This window comes from Episyrphus balteatus, chromosome 2 (genome assembly GCF_945859705.1).
Source record: "Episyrphus balteatus chromosome 2, idEpiBalt1.1, whole genome shotgun sequence".
Classification (NCBI taxonomy): Eukaryota; Metazoa; Arthropoda; class Insecta; order Diptera; family Syrphidae; genus Episyrphus; species Episyrphus balteatus.
Window position 1 is genome coordinate 104,525,891 of NC_079135.1, and position 20,912 is coordinate 104,546,802.

At 29.7% G+C, this 20,912-nt stretch overlaps 1 protein-coding gene across 1 annotated transcript in view; it reads left to right on the forward strand.

The window, feature by feature from the left end:
- The window catches only part of LOC129908699 (galactokinase-like), a 57,444-nt gene that overhangs the window by 20,033 nt on the left and 16,499 nt on the right, over window positions 1-20,912 (forward strand). The window contains exon 6 of the mRNA XM_055985397.1: window positions 9,810-9,991. Coding sequence (XP_055841372.1) covers window positions 9,810-9,991 — 182 coding nt within the window. The remainder of the gene's footprint in view (window positions 1-9,809; window positions 9,992-20,912) is intronic.

Genomic DNA, 20,912 nt, shown 5'->3' on the forward strand with positions numbered 1-20,912 from the left:
TTTTATTTTTTTTCAAATACATTTACAAAATTTGTATTAAATAGTCTTAAAAATTTTAGTATTTTGAATCCTAAGAGCAAGTACGTGCGACCCAGTCGTGCATTTTATTTTTTTTCGTTAGCCAACCCTTAGTTCTAAAATTACAACGGAATTATTTTGTTTTTTCACCTAAAAAATCACAAAAAATTATTTTTTTATTCAGTTTAAAAATTGTTAGTTTAGCAATGTGGTCAGTTTGTCCAACGTAAGCCTAGGATAACCCAACTTTTTCTCTTTATTAGACAATTTTTTCAAAAGATACAACAAAAAACTTTATTTCATATTAGAAACCGAAAAAATTGTAATTTTTTATTTTATATAGGTAAAAAAAATCGATAGTTTACAACCGTGGTTTGTTTGAAAGTAAGCCTAGGATAGCAAAAATTTTATTTTCCTACCCTTAGTTTAAAAATTATAGAAACATTAGTTTTTATTCACCTCAAAAAAAAAAAAAAAAAAAATAGTACGCATACACCACAGTGACCTATTTTAATTTATAATTTAGAAAAAAGTAAATCCACTGGTGTGGGCATTCCACCTCAAATGTTATTAGACTAAAAATTCTTACTTGATTGAGTTAAGTCCATAAAATATTCCTGTTAAGAAGCTCAAGTTGATTTGTTTCACCTTAAAAACCACATTAGGTATACAAATATTTTTTTCAAGTGCAAAAACCATTGATTTATTTAATTTGCCATATAAGCACCTAGAAAAGCTACATGCTTAGTAAAATCTATCCAAACATTTTTCAAAAGTAACAACATATATATGTAGAATGGTGTGAAGTAATTTCTTTTTCAGTACACGAATAGACCTTTTTAAACCTTGGTTAACATTATTGACGGTTCTAATGTCCCACCTTTTTGTGGCAGTTTCTGTTTCTTCAGAAAAAAAATTAATACGGTTATTTAGTTGAAATCGGTTCAGTTTTTAAAGAGAAAAGTCAGTTATAAAAAACGGTTGCTCAAAAAAAAAAAATTATTTTGTTGTTACGTTTTCATTTTTATTTTGCAGACAGCATAGCAGTCTATAAACAAGGGTGCAATCTGCAATGTTAGAAATATTAGAAAACTTTTATGTAAATCCAGTAGTGAATATGTGTCCTCGGTGTTGGCTTATGTGTGTCTATTATTCCATTCTAAATGCCGGAAATTGTTTCTTCATTCACTTGCAAGTCGGGAAGTTTAAAGAAAGAGAAAGAGAGAGCGAGTAAAAAAAAAAAATCTCCTGTCATGTGCAAATAGTAAAACATTTTTGATATTTGCCAAACCAAGGATTTCAATGTTCACGAACGACGACAACGGACGCCACCAACGACGAGTGAAGACTTTTTTTTTTGTATTATTTTTTGTAAGGAATTTTCTATAGTTTTTCTTTTTTATACTGACTTGACTCTAAGGATATGGTCGTTCTTTGTTCAAATTCGTTTGTTTGTTTTCTTTGTTTTTTTTTTTTCTATTTTTTTTTGTTTTTCATCTTCTTTTAATTCGAAACAGAAGAATGCCTTTTGCCAAAAGCAGTTTTGCAACATCTCACTATCAGCCGCAGAAAAGTTGAGAAGAAGTGAAAAACGGGCTCGCCATCTCATTTCTATTCAGCCCGTTGAGTTGTTATTTGTATGCATGTCACTCTTGTCCTGCTGACAGGATACTTAAATCTTCTGTTTTCGCGCGCATATTGTTAACTCAAAAAAAAAAAGAATCCATGGAAATGTTCATGATGTACAGTTCAGTACACTTAGCTTCCATATATGCAGTGTGCACAGAGTTCAACTTGCAATATTTTTCGAAGAAAAGTGCTTACTGCATGCGATTTTATTGCATTTCCTTGGTATTTGTTTATTGAACTGTTTGCTGTACGCTCTATACCTTTCTCTTCTCCAACATTTATTTCTTTTGAAATACACTCAGAAAAGGATGGTAATAGTTGCGGGTTACCCGGGTCTCGGGTTTTTTTTTTTTTATTGTTTTCTACTTTTAGTCCTTTTATATTCTCTGGAACTAGGACTCTTATCCTTTGTAGCTTGGGAGTGCAATATCCCGCTTAATATGCACACATTTGAAAATGCATTTTGTGCACTGCTGCTTTTTGTATGCTTCTACTACTGGAGCTTGAACTATGGAATAGAAGAAGAAACAGTTTTCCATCAGTAGCAGCTATGCTGACAAATATTTTGTGTAAATAAAAATACGATTTAATGCTTAGCGCGAAAAAGAGACTAAAGTTGTGAGATTAGTATTTGTCAATGACAAATAAAATGCTAGAGTTACCATTTTTTTGCTTTGAATAAAAGAATAAGTTAGCATACAAAAAAAAAAAAAATAAACAAATAAATAAACGCAATGAAGGTTTTAGAAAGAAAAATAAAAAAAAACTATAATGTTGAATCAAATGATAATAATATGCAGCCAATATTGAAGGCATTGAGATAGCAGAAAATATGATTTAATATCTTTTATCTTTCCAATATACGAATATTGAGTTTCCATTTTATGGACATTATTGGTAAATATTGTTTCGAAGCGTCATAACGTTGTAATGTATAATAAGATTCAATACACATTTCTATAACAATTCACTTATTAACAGTTAGTATACTCAGTTTTTGACGTGATAACGTCTTATAAATCGATGAACCATGGCAGCCACCACAAAAAAGTGACGTCATTTTCTCCCGTTCCACTCTCGCACTTTCGCAGTGTGGCAAAAATTTCAATTAAAAATTAAAAATAAACTATTAGAGATATAAAAATCTTCTAGGTATAGCTTACTTGAAAGATAATAACCTAAAGTCTAAATGAAGGATTTTTAAAAATTCCGTCATTTAATAGGGTAAACAGGGGTAAAACGGAAAGATGAAATTTGGGCTAAAACCTAAACGCGAAACTGTAGAGAGTTGATTTTTTTGCTATAGATAGATGAGACTAATTTAAGAATAACTGCATTTAAGAAAAAATTCAAAAAAAAATTTGAAACTAAGCTATAACGTTTTATTTGAACGTTGTACACGTGTTGGGGCTATGACAAAATGATGATTTTGGGTAGGGAAAATTTTTTTTTACAATTCTAAAGGTGAGAAAAAAAAATTAGGCGTCTCATACGGATTTTTTTCCAACACTCTGCGTTTCGAAATATGAATTTTTGAAAAACACCTTGTTTTTAGGGGTATTTTTGGGTAGTTTTTGATTTTTAGCTTTTTTTGGAGCGTTAAAAAAATCTCAGACTTATAGGACATGCAGGTTTTGGCCTTATGCATACATGTGCAAATTTTTGGAATCGTTTAGTGTGTTTTGACTGAATAACGGAAGAAACAAGTTTTTTAAAAACACGTTTTTTGACCGTTTTTAACCGATTTTCATCGTTTTTTATTTTTATCTTTTTTTCTTTAATAGATACAAGAATAAAAAAATATGGAGTAATGATATACCATGACCACGACTAAATGTGTGCGAAGTTTCAATCATTTTCGTAAACACAATTTTGAGATAACGGTAAAATAAAATTTTAGAATTCAACAGGTTGTAACTTTTTACCAAAAGCAGATAGAAATTTGATTAAACATTAATGAGCATTCTGATACAACTACCTTTCATTTGGTATATCACACATAACGCTAGACTAGCTACAAGCTACACAATGTTAAATCAAGAAACTTGCGAAAAATCTCAAACCACCACACTGTGGGCTAGAACGCTATTTTAGCTGGAATTAATTATAGAAATTCTCGAAATCGTCTAAAATTGCAATTAAAGGCATTAAAATGGTGTCGAATGATATAATAATGATAATTTTATGGCACAACCGATTCTAATGGTAAGAACAACACCAAAAATAAGCGAGTTATTATGTAAAATGAGGTTTTCAAATTTTCAACACATATAAAATTGGTCTAAAAAACAAAAAATGGGTTCTTTGAAATTTGAACACATCAAATTCAAAAATGGTATCATTGAAGCGAACAAAAGTTGTTTTTACTTATTATGGAATATAAAATGTTAATGCAAATAAAAAAATCGTTATTTGAAAGCATTCAACTTGTTTTCTTTTCATTGTAAGTGGTTTTTCTGAATATTTTGCTCCCTATACTTTCGGAGTTACAGCGAAAAAAGTTTGCTCTTGTAGGACATAGTTTTATATAAAACATAAAGCCATATAGGCTAGCTACTTTTTAAAATTATTTCTAGAGTGTGCCTACGCGTGCCTTTTTTTAAAGCTTAGTAACATTCGTTTTATATAAAATCGGTGCTATAGTAACATACTTTACTTTAAAATTTATACACAAAAGTTCAATATAATAACAATTTATTAGCAAATACTAGATAAGGATACATCACTCATTGATAAACTAGCAAAATTTTCACAATCAATCCGTTAAAACAAACACAGTAAACGAATATCTGGATAGAGGAAAAAGTGGCCTTTTTTGTTTTTATTTTCGAAAAATTGCTTTCGACTGTGTTTTTTAGGTACCCAATGAATGTTTTGACCTCAACTTTGAATGAGAAATTATAACTAGTCCATTTATCTATCGAATGAGACCAAAATTATCAATTTTGGAAGAAGTTGACATTTTTAATTAATTCCAGCTAAAATAGCGTTCTAGCCCACAGTGCACCAGTGGAGATCCCACCTGTGTCCACCGTAATCTCAGTCTGGAAATTCCACATGGTTGACTTTAAAAGATTCTAACTTCTCTTGTAGGCATCTTTGAAATGAGATTTATACGTCATATGAAAGGTGAAATAATAAACTTTCACATGGTTTATATTTTTTACAGGTTGTCAAACAAAAAAATTGATTCCATACCCTGAGAACATAAAAATAAATGTTTTTTTTGCTTTTTTTAATGAAATTTGATCGAGTTCAAAAAATTCTAGCTCATTTTTTAGATGTCTCATAGACCTGATCGATATATATATTTTTAGATAAGACAATAAGCTTTAGCTTTCAGATGGTATACAATTTTGTATAGGTTGTTAGAGAAAAAAATGGAATTAATGACGTGAGAAAATAAAAATTCATGTTTTTTTTATGGATATGATTGTTTTCAATAAATTATTTTTGTACTTTTTCCGCATTGTAAAAATTTAAAAATGGTTTTATTCTTAAGAATAAATTGCATAATTTTTTTTGTAAGCTTTTAAAATAAAATAATTAATATAATGAGAAAATAAAAAATGTATTTTTTTATAGCTTGTAAATTATGATTGTTTAAGATAAGTAAACGCTTTAATTGACTCATTTTAAACAAAACCACACAACCTGTTTTCTGACGACGTTATCACGTAAAATCATAGTCCGTAAACCAGCTTTACAGACAACCTCTTTTTTTTATATTCAAATAGCGGCTCCAAATGGCGGGGAAAATAATTTTTTACCTACAGTATATAGTTTTAAAATTTATCTCAATCCATACTGTTCGCTCTTGGATTCAAGTACAATTGTTCATGTTCAAAGAAAAAAAAAAAAAAAAATCAAGAAATTCAAATTCATTGTATAAAAAGTCTCCTATTAGAATAATATTCTTTAAGACCTTTTTTTATGCATTTTTTTTTTATCTTTTATTAATAACAACAATTTCAACTACTTTTCTGTTTATTTTTTGTTCACAAAAATTCACTATTTTGGCGTTATATTGTTGCCAACTGTGTTTGAAAGTAAAGATAAAACAAAAAATATAAAACAATACAAAACTCCAATTTTTAACAAAATTGAATTTATAATTTTGAGCCCGAATATTCGCATTAAACGTTTTTGAGATATTCGAATTTTAAGACGAGTTTTTACTTTCGAAACGTGATGTCATAGCTTGTTTTCACTCCGGATTCGAATTTAAAATATCAAAACTAGCTATTAGAAAAATATTATTTTGGTTCAATAACTACATTTTCTTAACTGTGTATTTGTTTGTGTACAAATGCTTTCCTATTTATTGATATTAATAATGATTTTTATCAAAAAACCGACTTCCATGGATCAAAACAGGGTTTTATGGTTTTTCCCATAGAACGAAATTAAAATGGGATCACACTGCAGGCATCAGCATTCCAATACAAAAAGTTTTATCAAAATTGATTCACTCAGTCCTTTTTGGAAGTTGGTTGGTAAATAATGATTTGAATTCAAAAGGATTAATAAGGTCACCAATTTTGTGAATTTAACCAGAAATATTCAAAATGAACTTGTCGTTTTTTGAATATAACTGATTCAGTTGGTAAATAAAAAAATCAAATATAAGAAATAATATTATCATTCCATAAGAATGTGCCAAGTTCTGAGTTACTTATAGCTTTGTTGATAAAAATGCTATCAAGAATAACCTCTAAGTCACGGATAAATGCAATAACATTGCAATAACAGTGGCAGGTGCATCATTCATCAGGTATTGCCTTTGTGTTAAGGAAGGACGCTTGCGGAAAAAAGTTATGAGGGCCAAAATACTATTTAGTGCCTAAAAAGTTGTCCCTTTTGTTGAATTTCATTTTTCTTGAAGAAAAACTATATTGAGTTATAAATATTATTACATTATTTACTTTTACAAGTTTGAAACCCAAATTTGGATTGAGTTGTTTACAAATCACTGTAACATTGTGGTTTATCTTGGTAACGCAGTGGTATTTAAAGTTTTAAAGCTGATTTTTGGTAACACAATGAAATAAACTATTAATTAAAATAAATTTTTCTGTGATTTAACTTCATAGAAGACTTAAGTTGTTCCTATAGTTTTAAATAGAAATATCAAAGAGCTAAATTATATAATTTTACAAATAAAACAAAATTTCGGTGCAAATGTTATTTTATAATAGATTAAAGTATAACCATTCTATGTCAACTGAAATATATGAAAATATATTGATAAAAATTACCATATTTTTTTTTCAAAATTCACTGTCCAAAGGGACAACTTTTGACGTGATAACGTCTTATAAATCGATGAACCATGGCAGCCACCACAAAAAAGTGACGCCATTTTCTCCCGTTCCACTCTCGCACTTTTGCAGTGCGGCCAAAAATTTAAATTAAAAATTAAAAATATTTGAAAGATAATAACCTAAAGCTTAATCCAAATGAAGGATTTTTAAAAATTCCGTCATTTAATAGGGTAAACAGGGGTAAAACGGAAAGATGAAGATGATTTGCGGCAAAATCTAAACGCATGGTTGTAAAGAGTTGATTCTTTTTGCTATAGATAGAGGAGACTGATTTATAGATAACTGCATTTAAAAAAAATTCTTAAAAATTCTGGAACTCCGCTATAACGTTTTGTTTGAACGTTGATAAGGTGTTGTGGGTATGACAAAATGTTGATTTTGGGTAGGGGAAATTTTTTTTTGAATATTCTAAAGATGCTAGGTGAAAGATGAAGGAAAAAAAAATTAGGGGTCTACTACGGATTTTTTTCCAACACTCTGCGTTTCGAAATATGAATTTTTGAAAAATACCTACTTTTTTAGGGGTATTTTTTTGTAGTTTTTGATTTTTAGCTTTATTTTGGAGCGATCAAAAAATCTCAAGTTATATAGGACATGTAGGGCTGATCAATGCACATACATTTGCAAATTGGAATCGTTAAAAGAGTTTTGACTGAATACGGAGAAAAATAAATTTTAAAAAAACAGGTTTTTTGGCCGTTTTTAACCCATTTTCACCGTTTTTTATTTTTATCTTTTTTTATTTAATAGATAGAGGAATATTATATATGGAGTAATGATAGTAATTTTCGTAAACACAATTTTGAGATAACGGTAAAATAAAATTTTAGAATTCAACAGGTTGTAACTTTTTACCAAAAGCAGATAGAAATTTGATTTAACATTTATGAGCATTCTGATACAACTACCTTTCATTTGGTATATCACACATAACGCTAGACTAGCTACAAGCTACACAATGTTAAATCAAGAAACTTGCGAAAAATCTCAAACCACCAGTGGAGATCTGTTGCATTGTTGCCCCCCGAACAGCCTGTGTGGGAAGTACCGTAATCTCAGTCTGGAAATTCCACATGGTTGACTTTAAAAAATTCTAACTTCTCTTGTAGGCATCTTTGAAATGAGATTGATACGTCATTTGAAAGGTGAAACAATAAGCTTTCACATGGTATTTTAGGGAAAAAATTCATTTAATAGCATGAGAACATAAAAATAAATGTTTTTTTTTGCTTTTTTTGATGAAATTTCATCGAGTTTAAAAAATTCTAGCTCTTTTTGTAGTACCTACCAATTTTTTTTCTTAAGAAATCCGACTTTTTTTAGGTAAAAAAACTTGAATAATATGGAAAAATTACCTCATAAAAAAGTCGGATTTCTTAAGAAAAAAAAATTTATCTCGGTTATTTATGAAATATTCCTAACAATGTTATACCATTTTGAAAAGAGAATTGAACACACCAACTTTTAAGGCAACTTGCCGAAACATCGTAGTGTATTTTTTTTACACTACGGCTCATTGAATTAGAGTCATGTAAAATTTTTTAGTACTAAGTTGGGTAAAAAAGTAATATTTTCTTTAAAACTGATGCAGCTGAGTTAAAATTTTTGAATGCATTTGATAGCAGGGTTATTCAAGGTTTCGTAACAAAAGAAAAAAATGAGAAAAATTAAGATTTGAAGTCACGGCACATGAAAAACCGTCACAGGGTGACCATTTTTTCGACTTTTTTTCAAATGCCCATAACTCCCAAAATATATGGCTGCGATTTTTTTTATTATTTTTCTGATAACTGTCACCACCTACCCTATCTACCATTTTCGTTTCGACGTTAACTTTTGGGACACCCTGTATACGAAACCAATAATAGGTAGAGTAAGTAAAAATTGGTAGGTACTTTAAAACAAAATATCAAGAAATTTAATGAATTCGTTTTCCAAATATTTATTTAAAATAGAACTCAACTAAATGAATGAATGTAGGTATTAAACCAAATTTTTTTTATTGAAATGAGTTAAATAGTTTACGACAATTTCTGAAATCGATTTAGCGATTCTATGGCACGTAACAATTATACCAATTACAATTCAAAGATATTTATTTTATTGAAAATTAGGCCTTTATTAAGACCTTATAATTCTCAGCCATTGAACTGTCAAAAATATTGTTGAATTTATAATCAAGTACCTACCTACAACTTTTAATGATCTTGAATTCATATAGTCTGGTGGATAGCATATAAAATCATCATTTGACTAATGAGACAATTTCTCAATATTGAAATTGAACTGAATACAATTCAGTCTATCTCAGATTATTTTCAAAAAAAAAAAAAAAAATTACTGTGAACTATACGGCTGTATAAACATAATATATAAAAATATTAAACATAGATTTTGAAAGAAGCACACTCTTTCTTTATCTCATTGTTAAAATAGGAATCATTTCTGCATAAACAATAATCAAATAACATCCAACCCCAAAAACCATCAAAGCGTATTACCAACCAAAAAAAAACCCAAAAACTTATTGTTATGACAAATCCAATTGAATCACGGCAGATTTCTGAAATCACAATTGACAAAATACCCAAAATACATTTCATTCTCTTGGCACTACATTCTGAAGGAATGTTTTGGTTTTTTTTTTGTTGTTGTTCTTTGGCATTCTCAAACTTATCTTTCTCCACATTTTTTTGTGTGATATTTTTCTTCCTTGATTCCTTTTGTGTTTGGGAGATGAAAAAAAAAAAAAAAATATGTAAATAATTTACCTGGAATTTTTTCTTTTATTCTATAAAAATTTTGTTTTTTTTTTTTTTTCTTATTCCCATTTTTTAGGTCTCTGGAAACTTTCCAAATTCCCTTTTTAGCCAAGGATCTGGTGGTTTTAATTTGCAATTCAAATGTGCGGCATGAGTTATCCGACAGTGAATATCCAACGAGGCGAAAACAATGCACAGAGGCACTCCGGTTAATGGATCTCAAGAGTTATAGAGATGCAACAGAAGGCAACTTGTCAGGTAATTAATGTTTGGTACTTAAGATTCTCTCTATATATAGTATAGAGCTTCGTTTGCTTGTGAGCTTGGTGCTTAGTGCTTGGGGTATGCTGTATGCACCCTTCTTCTCAAGCCTCGTTGGGTATTAAATGAAACATCAGGTGGGGCGACGATGGAATAGGGTAGGTTTGTAACTATCACCCCGAAGGAGTACCAAACACGACCAGGACATTCCACAGGATATAAATATATTTATATAAATTTATATGTGTGTAAAGTGTATATGTGTGGAGTTTGGGGACAAATTAAAAAGAAGTCAAGTGAAAGTGAGTGGAAAATTGATTTTGCTTGTCTGTGAGAGAGCTGGGATTCTCATGAACATCATGGATGAAAGAAAATCTATTTTGATTATAAATTGCATTTTAAAGTGGCTTGGTTGGAGAAATAGTTTTTTTTGATTGATTTTAATTGCTTGACATTTCCTTTTTTTTTTTTTGGTTTTCTCACTTCTGACTCTTTTGTTCGAAACATTCACTAATTTGAATTTAGTTGCTTCATTAAATTAAGAAGTTTTTTTTTTTTTTTTTGTCTTTTTGAATAAAATTTGACCTTTTTTTTAAAATTTGTATGGTTTGTTAATGTTTGAACTGTTAAACTTGTAACTAAAGAACATGCTTTGAATATCGATTTTGGGGTTAAGGTTTTTTTTACACTCTCAATTTTGGAAGTCAAGGATCATTCAAATCCGGGTAGGGGGTAAAAAGACAGTTGAACTGTTCAGTTACTGAATTGACGTACATAGCAAGACAATTTATCTTATGATTCATTTAAAATTAAGAAAAAATATTTAACAAAATAGAATTAAATTTACCCGGTTTAAAATTAAACGGTCACTATGGCGTATGCGTAACTTTTATTTTTTAATTAATTGGTTAACTAAAAAAAAATAAAGAGAGGGAGACAGTGCTAAGAGGTAATCAACAGGTAGAGAAGAAAAGAATAATATTTGAGTACCAAACAAAAATGTTGGCTTCATAAAACTCCTAATCGGGTGTGAGTTTTAATTGACATTAATGTATTTTTAAACTTTTGGTTGAAAAAGTTTAAAACTTTTTTCAGATAATTCTTTAATTATTTTACATAAAATATACCTCGTTGGATTTTGAAATAATTTAAGTTTAAAAATATTTAATAAAATATCATGTTTAAGATCAAATGCATGTTAAAAATCAAAGAAAAATTTTTAAAAAGTGAAAAAAATCTGAATTTTTCTAAATTATTGAGTACCAAACCACGTGTTTTATATCATATAAAATGTCTGAATGTTTTCTTATTTAAATATTTATTTTTATATTTATTTTTTTTTTATATAAAATATTACCGTTACCTGTTACTGAATAAGAATAACTGTTATATTAAAATAAAATTACTGTTATATGTCCGATCTAATTAACTTGTTAATTTGATATTAATGACTTCTCAGTGAAAAATTTTAAAAAAGTATACAAAAAATAACTTTATATTTTTTTTAAATTTTGACCTCCAATATTTTTTAAATGGTTAGATTAATGAAGACAAAAGTACGCAAAACCTTTTTTGTGTAGCAATCTGTTTCCTACAAGAATATGTAAAGAAATTTGTTGATAATCATTTTTATCAAAAAAAAAAACAAAACCGACTTTCATGGATCGAAACAGGGTTATGGTTTTTCTAATAATTCCTATAGCTAAAACTGAACGAAAAATGGGACCACATTGCGGCCACCAGCTTTCCATTTAAAAAAAAAATTATCAAAATTGGTTAACTCAGCCCAAAGTTATGACGTAACAAAAAAAAAAAAAGAGGTTGTCTGTAAAGCCGGTTTACGGACGATGATTTTACGTGATAACGTCGTAAGAAAACAGGTTGTGTGCTTTTAAAATGAGCCATTTGAACGGTTTATTTATTTGAAACAATCATAATTTACAAGAAAAAGCTAAAAAAAATAAATTTTTTCCTTTCTCATTATATTAATTTTTTTTATTTTAAAAGCTCACAAAAAAAATTATACCATTAAAAAGCCAAATATTTCTTCTAAATAATAAAACCATTTTTAAATTTTTACAATGAGCAAAAAGTATTAAAATAATTTATTTAAAACAATCATTTTCATCAAAAAAGCAAAGAAAACATGTAAATTTATCTTCTCACGCTATTAAATCCATTTTTTTTTAACAATCTATAAAAAAAGCTTATTGTCTTAGCTAAAAATAAAATTATCAGACTGAGATTACGGTATTTCCCACACTGGTGGCTGTTCATGGTGCAACAGAACTCCACTGGTGTTTTGAGGTTTTTCGCAAGTTTCTTGATTTAACATTGTGTGGCTTGTAGTTAGTCTAGAGTTATGTGTGATATACCAATTGAAAGGTAATTGTATCAGAATTCTCATAAATGTTTAATCAAATTTCTATCTGGTCTTGGTAAAAAGTTATAACCTGTTAAATTCTAAAATTTTATTTTTTTTTTCAATTTTTTGCACATGTACCTATGCGCATTTATCAGCCCTACATGTTCCATATAACTTGAGATTTTTTGTACTCTCCAAAAAAAAGCTAATAATCAAAAACTACCCAAAAATACCCCTAAAAAAGTAGGTATTTTTCAAAAATTCATATATCGAAAGTCAGAGTGTTGGAAAAAAATCCGTATGAGACTCCTAATTTTTTTCCTTCATCTTTCACCTGGCACCTTTAGAATTGTCAAAAAAAATTTCCCCTACCCATAATCAACATTTTGTCATACCCACAACACCTGATCAACGTTCAAACAAAACGTTATAGCGGAGTTCCAAAATTTTTTAGAATTTTTTCTTAAATGCAGTTATGCTTAAATCAGTCTCCTATATCTATAACAAAAAGAATCAACTCTCTACAACCACGCGTTTAGATTTGAGCCCAAATTTCATCTTTCCGTTTTACCCCTGTTTACCCTATTAAATGACAGAATTTTTAAAAATCCTTCATTTGGATTATACTTTAGATTATTATCTTTCAAATAAGCTTTAGGAGATTTTTGTATCTCTAATAGTTTAATTTTAATTTTGAATTTAAATTTTTTGACGCACTGCGAAAGTGCGAGAGTGTAACGCTAGAAAATGGCGTCACTTTTTTGTGATGGCTGCCATGGTTCATGGATTTGTAAGACGTTCTCACGTCAAAAAAAAAAAAAAAAATACAGACGGATTGAATACCTCCTCCTTTTTGGAAGCGGTAAAACAATATTCTTCAAATTTCTTACAATTTTGAAATAGCAGATGAAAGGCAAAAAAGTAAAAATTGTGAGAAAATCAACGAATTTTATGGAAAGAATTATTAACGCACACATTGTTTTTTAGAGCAGAATTTGTTTTTCTGCAGTACACCTTTTTTTTCTAATATTAAATAGTTTTTTAAATTGCAAATGCATTTGTTTGTAAAGCTTTAAAAATGTTCCTTCATTACTTTTTTTTTCAGGAATTTTTTATTTTCAATTTAGTTTTAGAAAAAAAGAATTTAAGAATTGAGGTTATTATTTATTTTATTATTTCACTGACCTCACTTTTTCTGTTTAGTCTTTCTTGTGGTTATTATACCTAAAAGAAATATGGTAAAAAACAGGCTTTTGCACATTTCTTGGAAAAAAATCAACCCTTTTTTTAAATTTAGGTTAGTCTTCTTTCAATATACATATGTAGGTATAATAAAATAAACAAAAATTTAATAATAACACAAAAAACTGTAAACAAATCAAAATATCATCGGTTCCATAAGTTAAATAGCCCTTTTTTTTAACCATATTCATATTGATATAGATCTACCCAATATTCTAAAATTCTAAATTATATTATATAACCCAACAGCCTGTCATCTCATTCGTATATTCAATTCAGACAGAAAAGGCCCATTTCTAATAATAGATCTTAAATTATTCAAAAATATAAATTTCTTTCTTTAAATGAAACGTGTTGTTGATACAGAGTTGCCAGATGTTTAAAAAAAAGCTATCACAAGTGGTTTTGTAAAAAATGCTTATCAACTAAATTTCAACAAGACGTAAATTAAAAAAAAAAAATTACATTACCCAAATTTCAAGAAAAAGTCAAGGATTTTTTAAAATCATTGTGGAGCTGCTGTTTGTTCATCTATTCCATCATAACTTCAAAACTACTCATCCGACTTCGACAAATGGGGTATCGTTGGAGTCCTGATGCTTGTCCGCTGGATATAACATTGCATAAAAATGAATATTGTGCATTTGTAACATTTCAATTGAAATTCAGTACCTACTATACGACAACCCTATAAGGAATGTGGCTTTCTAATTTTTTTTTGAAAATTGTATATTCAAAGAGCATCTCGTTGTAGACCACTTTTATAAACATACGAGACACACTACTATCATACCAAAAATATCCTTCCAAAAAATAAAGAAAAAACCCCATCTTTTGCAGTAAAATCTGAGGATAAAAATTGACATACACAAAGGCCACTCATAACATAGAGCCTACAGATTCATTTCAGACTCTTGCCAAATCCCTTAATGACACTTGCCCTAATATTTCCTTATTATTCTTCGTTATCATTTTGATATAAATGTCTATTTCTCTTTTTGGTTTGGTTGTCGTCGCCATATACAGACAATATCATCTATTTTGTCGTCAGTCGTCGTCTTCCATGTGAAATAAATATATATACACCATAATGCCAACACCAACACACAACAACACACCCTGCAGCGGTATTCACTCAGTTTAGTGTGATATCTCAGTTATATCCTGGAATCTCATATAACCCAAACACAGCCAAAACCAAGCGACAGTCTTTTACCAAACTATAATTCTAATTCCAGGACGTGACGATAATGAATGAAGAAGAAGCCTCATATAATCCTCATTCTTGAGGATACAGAGGTCGAATGAAACATCTTCCTTGAAAACATGGGCATATACAAAATAGCAACAGAAAAAAAAAAATGGAAACCCCAATCACAATGTGATAGTAAAGAAAAAAATTTATTCATCTTCCTTCATAATTTGTTAGCCCCAGACCGAAATCTTTTTGCCTTTTATTTTTTTTTTTGGTAGGAACTTCTTGTGGACACTACGGAAGCCAAGCAAAAGGACATTTCATCCTTTTAAACGACTGAGGTATCACATCGACAAGTTTATTAAGAGCATCATCTCTTCGCATAGACCTCGGAAATTACATTCCGTTTGGCAGCCGCCGCGGGTGAATTAAACATAAAACAGGCGGGCGTTTGTCCGTTCGCACAGCAATCAGCTATGTGAAGGTTTGAGTATAGTAGATCTCCCTTGTGTCCGGGGTTATAACAACACAATCCAACACAGAAGAAAAAAAAAAAAAAGATACCTGTCATCAGATGAAAGCTTTAACCCAATTTCCCTTCAAATTGTCCTTTTTCATCATCGCGCCGGCCGACCGACGACGACGTCTTCATTGGGTGGGTGGAATTGTGTTGTGTTGTTGCAGTTTGCCAAGACCGGGACTGGGATTGGAGACCGACCGAGACCGGGGCATAATAATTATTAATGGAAGCTTATTTTTATGGAGTCATCTGGTAAATTTTAATAAATACCTTCGGGGTATATGATGGCCATCTGAGGCGCGTTGATGTGTACAATCAGAATACACCCCAGTCAGAGTATGTATATGTTGGGATGTTTGTATAGCCGACCAGTCGACCTTTTGGTTAAGAATTTCCGGCAACAACCATGTTGTGGGTGGTTTTTTGGGGGAGGAAGTATTTGTTTACCTTCTGAGAATGGATATGATGCGATTATTGTTCTTTTTTTTCTTGGTTTGGGTTTTTTTTTTTTTGTTTTTTTAATAATAAAATTGGAAAAAGATTTTTTTTTTTTTGGAAGCCAGTAAGTAGCTTATACTGGCTTGGGCAAAAGATCGCATCCAATTAATATTTTTTGTGGTTTACATTTTTATTATATTAGTGATGGGAAAAGTCCTAAGGCTTAGGACAATGATGTTACAAGAATAATGAATAAGTTTAAGCAAGATGGACTAAGAAGTGGTGCTTTGTAGTGAGTCCTATTTCTTGCTCTCACACAAAAGTTGCAGGATTTAAAATTTTGATAAAATAGAAAATTAAAGATATTGGAGAAGATAGATAGAATTTTTGAAAGAACTCAAGCAGAATGTCTTTATTTAAAACACTTGAATGTTTAAATTTCGATGAACGTTAAACTGATTGTCGTATTCACCATGTCGTTTTTCAATGACCTTTGGATCAAAAACTACTTCAGCGTCTAATCACTTTTATATAACTAATCAGGGTACTAATCATAGTACGCGGTTTATAAGAGCAATAAATGGATCCAATGGATCCATCACTTCAAAATAACTGGCATTTGTCCATATACTAGCAAGGAGCAGCTAAAAAAGGCAATTCCTAGCAAAAAGTGGTAACATTTTTTTCTCATTAAAAATAGGTTATGAAATAATTTTTTTAGAAGGTCATTTTTTAAAGGAAAAAAGTTTAATGAGGTTCTTGTTTGCATTAAAGACCGTTTTCAAAAAGATATAAACCATCTTTTTTTTTTGGGCCAGAGCTTCAGTCAGGACATGCATGCTTTTGTAGGTTTTATTTTATTTTTCATGTTTGTTTTGTTTTGATAAAACCAAAAAAAAATAGGTATGCATTTCCTAACCTTTGGAAAAATATGTGTGCAGTATTTTTTAGTTTCGATAAACAATTTGCTCTCATAGAAAATTCTCTCCAAAATAGCCGAGCTAAGATTTTTTAAGGAATCTAAGCCGATCTGGGTGCAGCTACAGATAAAACATCACATTATTGTTTGTTTCCAACTCATTTTTTATCTGTTACAATTTAGCGCACGAAAAAAGTGAATAAAAACGAAGCTAAAATGTAGCGTAATATGCGTAACTTAAATGTCTTATAATAAAGTTACTCATACACCACAGTGACCTTTTAAGTAAAAAAAACAGTACAAATTTATAAAAAAATACCATTAAATTTAGCTTAATGTTTTCATTTCTTATAAATGGTATAATACGTCGTCGCCCTAGTATTGAAGTGCCGTATATGTCGTTTTTACATTTTTGACAAATCGCATTTTAGTGTTCGGAAGATTAATGCGAAAGAACTAACAGCTGGCATTTTTTGATTATTTAGTATGATATATAGTTAAAATTTATCTTTTATATTCATGTTATTGGACATTTGTTTAGTTTTCAAAATATTTAAATTTTTGTCCAAAATGAGTTTGCCGTATACGCCATGAAAATCAGAAGTTTCTTTTATTCATACACGTACGTCAAAAAATAAAATGCAAGAGTGGGTCTCACGAACTTGCTCTTAGAGATTAAGTTGCTTAATTTTTTAAGACTTTTTGTATAGAAATTTGGAATACAAAAATAAAATTCGTTTAAAAAAAAAAAAATAAAATAAAATCTGAAATTAAATTGCCCTCCAAAACAAGTACCTATGCAGTTTTAATTGATATATTAACATGCATTTTTAGAAAAAAAATTTTCAAAATCGTTTGAGCCGTTTTTTAAAAAACTAATTTTTTATTAATAATTTTTTGGAAAAAAAGTATTAAAATAAAGTTGGTATGCCATTTTGTAGAAATAACTAATCAACATCTAAAAACAAAATTTCAAAAAAATTCAATGTATCGTTTTCGAAAATTTGATTTTTCAAAACAAAAATTTTCAATTTTTTTTTTTAAATCCAACAATTATTTTTTGGTTTATATTTAAATTGTATAAATGCTTCTTCACACAAAGTTTCGTTGAAATCGAATAAGCAGTTTCGGAGATAATCAAATTTGAAAAAATGGTTCTGTGGCAGGTACCGTTAATAATGATTTTCAAAAAAAAATTTTCATTGAAAGATAGACCTTAGCTTAAAACTAACATTTAAATTTTTTATACAAAATCGTTAGAGCCGTTTTCGAGATATTTCAATTTTACTAAAATCGGTATATGACAAGTACCGTTATTTTTGGTGCAAAAAAATTAATTCCAAAAATCCCTCTGGAGAGTCGCCAAATAACCCTACATACCAAGCTTGACATTAATCGGTCTATCCGTTTAGGCTGTAGCTCCTTATACAGACAGACAGACAGACTTCCGTAACCCACTTTTTTGGCATTGTCTACCATCGTAATGTCATGCAAAAATGTTATCTCAACTTTTTTGTCTACGAATGCATAACTTGATATATAGTACCTATATCGCAAGTAAAAACATCACCGTACGTCAAAACAATTCTCTTGTATGAAAAATTTGACGTAAATGCCAAAATTTGGTGTTTACGTCAAACAATACCTACTAGTCCAGTAAATAAAGGAGTTTTACCCTACAAAAGGTCCGGTAGTTCTAAATTTTTGATATGTTGTTAGGTATGGTTAGTAGATAGAAAAACCAAATTTCCACAACCACGCCCCCTCCGCCCCCTTCAGCATTACTGAAAAACCATAGAAATCTGGCACTTTTTTCACTTTTATGCCCATAACTTTCTTCTGGTGCATTTTATTGAAAAAAAGTTGATGGTATACTTGTAGAAAACATAATTTCCTACGAAAATGACCTTGGTAGTATTTTTGTGCAACCAAAAACAACGAAGTTATGAAGCTTCCAAAAACATGTAAAATTTCGGATTTTGCAATATTTTCAGTTTCTTGTCACTTAACAGTGCTATAACTCTTTAACAATTGACTTTTACGCAAAAGTCTTCATAATCAATCTTATAGACAATTTAATTACCTAAAATAAAATGTAACCCACTTTGATTTTGTGAATCAAATAACCGAGTTAGGGCTAAAATAGCAAAAAGTATTTTTGATAGTTTTCGAAAATTTTTTAATTATCCATTAAATAAATTTGGTTTTTCTATCTACTAACCATACCTAACAACATATCAAAAATTTAGAACTACCGGACCTTTTGTAGGGTAACCCCCTTTTTTTTAGCTTCATTTATTGGACTATACGTGAATATCTCGGCAATGAAAAAAGATAGTAAAAAAAAAAAAAAACACAGATTTGAAAAGAGCACCCTCGAAAGCATAAGACTGCATAGGTACCTAGTTCAAAAAATACAATTTTTCGTATACGGCACTCCAATACTAGGGCGACGAAGTGTCTGAAATAGGATATACATGATTAAACTATTCATAAGTTGATGGATCTTTTATTTTCTTAACACATTAGGACCATCATTTAAAAGAAATAGGATATAATTTTCTATCAGTTAGTCAGCAAAAAGTAGAAAAAAATAAAACCCTGCCCCTTATTACTTATTTCATCCATCTATTAATGTGTTGTGTTGAAATGATCCAATTTTTGAGTTGAAAGATTTTAAACTTTTATTCATGCGTAAAAACTCAGTAATTTGTTTTAATTTATGGAAAAAGAGAACAAGCTAAAAAAAAAAACAAAAACTTTTCTCGAAATATTTTCCAACTTTATTCATTCAAACCATAATATTATCCATTGTTCTTCACCTAAAGTACATAATCACATATTCAGTTCATATAACTTTTGTTTAACATAAAATTCAAATGAAATCACTGTGATTTCATAGAATTTCTTGTCGCATCTTGTATCTTAAACCTGTAAAACTGTGTCTTCCTGAGTGAGTACTATAAACGCATTATCAAAAATCTTCTTGGAAAGAGTTTTCCAAGTTCAAAATGAGTGTATAGTAGAATACACCCTCTCATCAAATAACAAAACTAAACTAAAAGATTCAAGATATTCTACTCAAGTCTTACAATTATAACTGTAAAAACAGCATCTTGCAATAATAGTTTGCATAACATAAACTTGCGATAGTATAGCTTTCAGTCGAATATTATTCAAAAGCGTAGAGTGTATACAAATGTGCAGGATTAGGCCTTTGAGGCGCCACGCTCTCTTGCCATACACCATTTATTATATTATATATTCCCTTAACCTATATTTCCCTCAAACAAAAACACGCATATCCTTCGAAATGCTCAAACGTTAGCGCTGGTTTAATAGTAGCGCAACCAGCAACAGCAGCAGCAGAACACTTGAGTAGACTTTTCCAAACTGAATTGTATATATGTTAATCTTGCCTTGTTTGGAATACGAAATGTATGACGGCAGGATAAATAATTTAGATTTCTGTCTCCAGACTTAAGTTGAATGCGGTGCGTCAAGAAGGACCTCTTCTTCCTTTGACTGTATATTCCCAAAGTAATGGTAATAATACGGTTGGGCATTTAAATGAATCATTAAATTTTTAAGATACAAATACTATACAAGGAGGAGTGTATAACTGCAAACGATGGAATAATAATTTTATTATTATAACGCTTGGCATGTAACAACCTACGAGTACTAGAAAACGAGTGAGTACTGTGGTAATAGAGTATTATATCCCTTCAAGGCTTTATCTATTTTACTATGAGAGTTGAGAATGTGTAGATGTAGACTTTTGGGTATGTATACTTTTTGTATAAGATGAAGTGAATTTCGTGGAAATATTTCTTAACCATTATCTGCAGGCGTTAAGAAAGTTGCCATACAGATCGTCTTACACCAAGTCTAAAAAGGAAATATGTTCATTTCATTAAAGGGTCGCCATTATTTGTGCTTAAGTACTGGTTATGGCATGATGGCGTCTAGAAAATGTTCTTAAAGGATATGGATATGTATATAGAATAGATGTATAGAAAAGTTGAAACTTTCGTTAAATAAGATGTATTTTTGGTGTGTGGTTGGTTAAAAGCGACGAAAGCGGTAATTTTGATGGTAACTCGTTTGAGTGCTCATAGATTGGTGTGTTAACTGAAAATACTAAAACCAAAATAATAGCTAATAAGAGGGTTATGTTGTGTAGTTTTTGGGAATTGAAGCAAAGTACCTATATTCCATTTCAAAATTGATTAAAAA